Source organism: Penicillium verhagenii (genome assembly GCF_028828195.1).
Source record: "Penicillium verhagenii strain IBT 33310 chromosome Unknown utg000003l_segment0_segment0, whole genome shotgun sequence".
NCBI lineage: Eukaryota > Fungi > Ascomycota > Eurotiomycetes > Eurotiales > Aspergillaceae > Penicillium > Penicillium verhagenii.
This window is the reverse complement of record NW_026643167.1, coordinates 3694911-3702199: the sequence shown is the minus strand read 5'-3', so window position 1 is coordinate 3702199 and position 7289 is coordinate 3694911. Positions and strand designations below refer to the sequence as shown.

General features: G+C 45.2%; 2 protein-coding genes across 2 annotated transcripts; one reads left to right on the top strand and one right to left on the bottom strand.

Moving 5' to 3' along the window:
• Window positions 1–2615: 2615 nt before the first annotated feature.
• On the top strand, window positions 2616–3794 carry N7466_002744 (uncharacterized protein; the record flags this gene model as incomplete). Its single annotated transcript, XM_057162142.1, has 1 exon — window positions 2616–3794. The coding sequence occupies one exon, from the start codon at window positions 2616–2618 to the stop codon at window positions 3792–3794; it is 1179 nt and encodes a 392-aa protein (XP_057025427.1).
• Window positions 3795–4570: 776 nt separating this feature from the next.
• N7466_002743 (uncharacterized protein) lies at window positions 4571–6399 on the bottom strand (the record flags this gene model as incomplete). Its single annotated transcript, XM_057162141.1, has 4 exons — window positions 4571–4922; window positions 4976–5222; window positions 5279–5889; window positions 5945–6399. The coding sequence occupies 4 exons, from the start codon at window positions 6397–6399 to the stop codon at window positions 4571–4573; spliced, it is 1665 nt and encodes a 554-aa protein (XP_057025426.1).
• Between the last annotated feature and the right edge of the window lie 890 nt (window positions 6400–7289).

The following is a 7289-nucleotide window of genomic DNA, read 5'->3' as shown; positions in this document are numbered from 1 at the left end:
GACGAGATAGCTGAATGCGACCTGGACCTAGGAGGTTCAGGGGCAATTGAGGTTGGAAGTTTCCAACGCGGGTGAACGTGAAGGTGGAAAGTGAAACTCGGAAAGAAGTCACCAAAATGGGTTTCACCGCCAAGGATTCGAAGGTTGAACAGGACTTGGGATTTAGTAACCAAAATTATTTCACGCTATTTTAGCTCACTTTTAGCACCCTCGTTATTGGCGTGCTCAGGGTAACAATTCTTCGTACAATCTTTTTTGAATTTTCCGATCTCGGGCCGTGTTTTGTGCTTGTCGATCAATGCCTGCGTTGATATGGATTCCTCAGGCGCCTATCCTCCACGTTGGGACTGGAATTGTGTTGGGAGTGATCTTTTTTCTCTCCTTTTTCAACTTGATGATAGGAATCTTGATGCTCTTGCTACTGGTCTCGCTCTATATGACCTTTTATCGAGAGGTTCCTACTGAGCAAGTGGATTGTAAGCAACATTTGCTGTTGTTTTTCTTTCGTGAAGCCTCTGCGGCATGCATAAAATCATTTTCGCTTCTACCCGAGCAAGCCCCTTGCTATGTCCCATGGATAGCAATGCCCTGCCCCATCTTAAATCATGAAAGAAAAAATCCCCCTCCCGAACGTGTATCTTTGATACTTCAAGCATGGGGGACTTGGGATTAATACTGTACTCTTTTTAGCTTCTCCAAACTCAGCTGGTCCTTCGAATATCCATTGGAAACACCAAAATTCCCAGCGAGAAACGATACTTGATCTGAATCTCCAATGATTTCCTTTGCTGAGTGATTCTTTTTTTTTTATCGGAGTCTCGATATGGCGGGTAATGTGAGCATCATACAGTTTTCATGGCAGCACATATGGAGTAATTGAATAGGTTATCAGCTCGACAACGAATCCAATTATAGACCACCCGATAGTTATATCCTGTGTTATCTCTTTGTGAGTACTGATACACGGATACTCCTTTCAAAGTCCATATGAGAACTTGAACAATGTCTTTATCAGTGTGAAACCATTGCCATTCAGAATAGACTATAAAAAGCGGACAAAGACCCCTTCAAAGAGCATACCATGGATATTTGGTGATGCAAAGAAACATCAAAGACAATGAACAATTCAATTCTTCGCTCTCTTTGCCTGTTCAATAGTACAAAAGCCGAGTCATCGCCCTTGAAATCTTCCAAATCGACTTGACACATTGACAAATCATCTACTAATTTATTCATTTCCTTCATACAATGCCGGGTATTTCTAACGATATGAATCGGTCGACGGACTCAGACCCAACGCCCTCGTTAGGGCAGACATGTGATCTCTATAACGCTATTCAAGTCATAGAAGCCTATGAGAATGGAGCCTTCCCTTATGCACGAATTATTGTAGCTCAAAACGGTGAGTTAACTGTTCTACAGAGCCCCCATAGACCTCTTCCCTTGACTTCCATTGGCCGCATTTCAGACAGCCAGCTCACCCCGTTTGATATAATAATTGACATGCAGACTTTCCATGTTTCACGATTGAATCCCGCCTTCACACTGCCTCGTATATTACTACGTGATTGGATCCAAGCTTCTGGCTGCGAAGATGACAGCCATATCTGTGCTATATCCTATGAGACTCTGAATCTCGATTCGGAAATTGTGCTCCTCCCCTGCGGGCATTGGTTTGAGCATCGTAGTATCCAGTCATGGTTCTCGGAAAGTCCCAGTCCCACATGCCCCCTTTGTCGCTTTGCTGTGTTTGAAAAATATAACAAGCTTCCAAATTGATTCTCCTTCATCAGACTAACCAGGTGGAGACTGACCCACTAATCTACTGAACAGGTGTCATATACGACCCAACTGTGACTTAGCGTTGTCTCATCCCAGGCATCACCAAAAGAAAAGCCTTCAAAACCCACAGCATACTGACATTGAGAACTACTACTGGTACGTCTTTTTTCTTTTAATTCTCTTTTTTTTTGGATTTGCTACGCCCAAAGGTTGACTCGGGTTGTTGATACTCCTGCGTATTCGGATTCGTATTTCAGATCCACTTGGGCTATTTTAGGCTATTTAGGCTTTTACATATCAATTTGATATCCACAGCTGACTAACCGCTGTATTTGACTATGAAGTATAAAAAAGTGCTCTTGCTCTACTTGAATTAGTAAATATGTAAATGAATATTCAGGTGGTAGAACCGCTCCAAAGATTACCCTCTTCTAAGATATGACTAGAAAAGAGAATTCCATAAAATGCAGGTGAAGATACTAAGTAGGTGGTGGTTGAACCCGGGGGAGCAAGTATAAAGAAAAACTTTCTTTGATATTGCAAGGCCATCCTTTTTCAATCAAGAACTTGTACTTAGTAGTGTGTAAACATTGATTTTTGAAGTGGGAGGAAGAATCTCAACGCGACATTTACTAAATCTTGGAAAGACGCGTCGCCATTTGCAAAAAACCTCTCGACGTTGAACAAGTCGCGTTGAACCACCACGCGTCAACTTAGCTCTTCGAACACTGAATCTCAACAGTTATCCAATTTCTAATATCTTGCACTCTACCACTTTCATTTCGTCAAATCTATTGCAATCTTCCTGTGCGCATCTCACCGTCGCCGCCAAAATGCCGGATCGAACCCTCCCTGTCGAGCTCATGGCGATCGTCATCCACCATCTTGGTGTGAAAGGGCTCCGTACCCTGGGCACCGGCGGATTTCTTGTCTGCAAGGACTGGTGCTACCTGGCAGAGGAAGTCTTTTACGAGAAGATTCTGATTTCTCCATCGGCACTACTCAAAATGCCAGACAGCGCCGTCAAGAGAGTACAGCAACATACCAAATGGCTCGGGATCGAAGCGGAGGTCACAGGGGATAAAATAGCAGACAGCCACAATGAGGTCGATGGGTCCACGATACCAGGCCTAGCTCACTGCCTCAACCAGCTCAGCACTCTTCTCGCTGGATGCAAGAAACTGAAATTCCTCTCTATTCGTCTCGGGGGGAAGATGCTGCCGTGCGATATGTGCGACAACCTGCTTGCCTGGTCCCAGCCCAAATTCATTAACGCGATCGTGACCTCGTCGCTCCAAAGACTCGAAATTGACACTCTGGGAAGCCGTATCAACCCCGGCAAGGGCTTCTGCCGAACACTCTCGACTCTTATTCCCAAGCTTCGTTATGTGTCCCTGAAGCTCCAGTGGGTCTGTCTTGAACTCTTTGGATGGGTTGGTATGCCCGTCCAAGACATACGCAAAGTCAAACTCCGGCAATTTATTCTCAGCCTGGTGGGGACCGGCAATGGACTTGGGGCTGGAGTGAACAGTTGTATCTGTGGCACTGAGCCCATAAGATGTGGCTGTGGCGGTACCCATACAATGATATGCAACCACGTCTCGCAGTCTATCGAAGTCAAGGCCATAATGGCTGTCCTCCGAATGCCTACGATCAAACACATGTGGATTGTGTACCCCTGGATGTGTCAGATGGTCAGAGCACATGAAGTGAGGGAGGATTTCTACAGACAGTATGAGAGCTCTCGAGTTAGGGCTAGCGGATTTGATATTACGCACTACCGCTGGGAGCAGCACGACCTGTTTGCCGATAAAGATGGCTTTCTGACATCCGGAGGAAACTATTACGACGACGACGAAGCGCCCGAAGACTGCGACGATGTGATTCTCTACCACGACCCCATTCCGGCAATCGCCAACTCATTTGAGTCACCCGACTATTTCTCCGATGGCGATATACCTGAATCTGGGACTTCGTGGTACCGTGATCTTGAAGAATTTGAGAAGCCTTGAATCTGATATTTTTGCGGGAGAATTTTTCGGATGTGCGAATTCTTGATGGATTTGATGTTTCTGTTACTGTCATGATCTGTTACCCCCCCTCTCCCCCCTACCCCCGCTCCCTTTTCGTTCATTCTTATTCTTGGGTATTACTACGAGGCTCACTCTTGTGGTTTTCATTTTTTTATGGTGTGAAATGATCGAGTTAGCCTGGAGCCCAATATTTTAGGATAATGTTTGAACTCAGTATGTAGTGGGGCTTAGACCTATTCCTTTCCGACACATTAGCAGTTTATCAGGGTACGAACTTAGGAACAACATCGAATTCAAGTTTTATTCCAAGTTTTATTGATCTATCAAGCATTGGCTATGGGCCATGAATCATTTTAACCTTCTACTTTCTGCTGGTAACTTTCAAGCCCTTTTCGACTATTTCCATTCCACCCTCATCCCCCCCCCACCCTCCCTTCCAAAACATTTACTATTGAGCGTAGCGTCATAATCCAAATTGGCTGATCAAATTCGAGTGGATAAATCAGAAGTGTGTGGGTCTGCATTTGACTTTGGAATCTGGATCCACTACGGACACTTGGCGAAATCAGGAAATCTGAAAAATGTATTGGAAAAATAAATAAATAAGGTACTAGATGCAATCTAATATCGCCCGAGTCGCTTGTCTATCCATCATTAGGGTCATTATAAACCAATCCAGAAAAGAAAAATAACATCCAGATCACGCAAAACCTATCTACTGTCTATGAAAATAAAGGGTGTGGTATACCGCGAAATTATACAGCCACGGGGCCGGCGCCTAGTCGATCCTTGGGGGATGCTCCTTTTCGGCTCACGGCAAAAATTCCAATAATGAGGCCAAGTCCAGCGAATCCGGTTGAGCACCAGAGTCCGGTGGAGTATTGTTGGGCGAGACCGTGTCCTGTCTTGATATCCACGGCTGAGGTGGTTGCCGCGGAGATTGCAAGGGCGACACCGGAGCCTATTTGGAAGGCAGTGTTGAGCATTCCGCCGCATAGACTTTTCACTTCGACGGGGACACTGGTAAGAATAGTGGTGCTGGTCGTGACAAAAATGAACGATACGGCGGAGATGCTGATGAGCGAGGTGCCAAGTGTGTTGATCCAGCTTGAATAAGTTAGTAAATTTTCATCGTATCAATCGTTGAAGAGGGCTCATACAAGTTCTCAGTGTGAGTGGCTGTCAAAGCACTGGGTACTGCAGCCAGAACAGACAAAACCAGACCAGCGATAAGGCAGTATTTCGCGTTCATGTACTCGAGGAGCTTTCCAGTTCCCAGTGACACGACGAATCCTATCGCACCCATTGGCAAGAAGCGGATGGCAGTGTCACCAGCAGATAGGCCGTCTACCTTCTGGGCTATCAAGACAATATAATAGATGATGTTCTGGTAGCTTCCATAGCAGGCTGGGAAAGGTTAGCAAATGGCTCGTATGGTTTATATGAATAGTCAGGTAACTTACTGAATCCAGCAATCCATAGACCAGCAAAGTTCGGAATGGTCCAAAGTGAAAGTGGCATCAATGGGTTTGTGATGTACTTCTCATAGACGACAAATCCAACAAGAATTCCCACGGCCAAAATCAGAATCACAATGATGAATGGGTTTCCCCAGCCATAGGTACCACCGCTCGAAAGGACAAATTGGAGAAGAATCAACCCAACGGTGGACAAAACGGCACCAAGGTAGTCCATCTTTTCTCTGGCTTTGAAGGCCTCGCGATCTTTGGGAAGCACGATCATTCCCAAAAGACCCAGGCAGCCGGGGATGATGGGGATCAGATAAAAAAGATATCTCCAGCCCAGAGACGAGGTGAGGAAGCCACCAAAAATGAGACCAGCACAGAAGCCGAGTGTTCCGGAGGCAGCATAGATTGAAAGTCCACGAGTTCGGTCAACACCAGTGAAATAGGAACTGATGATTCCTATGGCGGAAGGGACCGTCAATGAGGCTCCAATACCTTGAACTCCACGGAAAACTGTAAGTTGAATAAATGACTGGCCAAATCCGATAGCCAGCGTCCAGATCGTCAGCCAGAAGAGGCCAGTACAGAGAATCATCTTTCGTCCATATCTGAAGAGGTCAGCAAGAGTTCCGAAATATTGATTGCAAGGTTTTTTTTTCTTACCGATCCGACAGAGAGCCAGCGAGTAATAAAAAGCCACCAAAGGCCAACGTATATGCGGAGATCATCCATTGTAGATTGGTGTTGGATACGTTGAATTCTTCTTGAATAGAAGCCAAAGCCACGTTGGAGCTTGTCATGAAGACATTATCGAGAAATTGTGAGCCTGAAGTCACCAGCAAGATCAGGGCCCCTCTCCATGACCAAAGCCGACCTGTGATCTCTGGTTCCATTGATACCATTTCCAAGTCCAAGTCAATTTCCTGTTTCTGTATTGAGCTGGATGACATGGAGCTTGTGGGACTGTCCAAGGACGGGACCCGACGAGCATCCGAGGTTCCCGTGGGGATAGATAAGGTGCACCTGGAGAAGTCTCTTGAGTCGACTTCATGGTCGGTCAGTGTGGCTCTGTGGCCAACATGCTGTCCACTTCGGCGAAAGAAGTTGAAAATCGTCATTTCGGTTGTCGAGCTTTGATTTTTTCTTACTTCGTTTTCAAACAACAAAAGGGCAAGACCCCCACTATCATTTATACAAATTATAGAAAATAAAAATTTAAGAAATAAAAACAAGGTATCAACTATGTCCGCTGATTTAAAGTGGGTATCGCCCCTCTGCCCCTCCGTGAAGCATCCGTGTGGACCACTATCGCACGCAATCAATATGATCCATATCCCTCAGTGGTGACAGATAGCAAGGGCATGTGGATTAGGCGTTCGTGTCTCTAAGCAATGTCTCCACTAAAGCTTATACGCCAATCCGAAAAGACCCCTAAATTTCAATGCAGTATCAGAATCATATTTGGTTGGCTGGCTTTATTTTCATTTTTCAATTTTTCGAACCGGAAGCCGTACATTTCTTCCTGGAATAGGAAATGCCATCATTCTATGTCCCATTGCTTGGCTTATCATCCAACGGTTGATAAATGTTCCGAGCGGCTGACCTGCCCAAAGTAAGTTTTGGTGGAAGAAGGGGCCCAATCATTTCAAATGATAGTGGTAGTCGAAATTGGAGTGTTAAATCATTGCAATCCTTCTGAAGATCATCTGATGAAGGGGTTGTCGATCATACAGATCTGATTTGCTCGGTGGGGATCCATGGATCTACAAGGGGCTTAGCTCTCAAACTGTACTATGTGCATAGATGAGAGCTCCATATGCATTGGTTTGTATCTAGATTTTTTTATGTACCGATACAATATTCCATGGATCGTCAACTCATAGTGATAATTTGGGTGGGAAAAAATTGTTGGGAAAACACAATTTTTCTCTGGAGGAACAAGCATTCACACAACACATGTCTCTGGCGCTTGCTGATCCCAATGCTTGTGAGCAAAAGCCGACTTGAC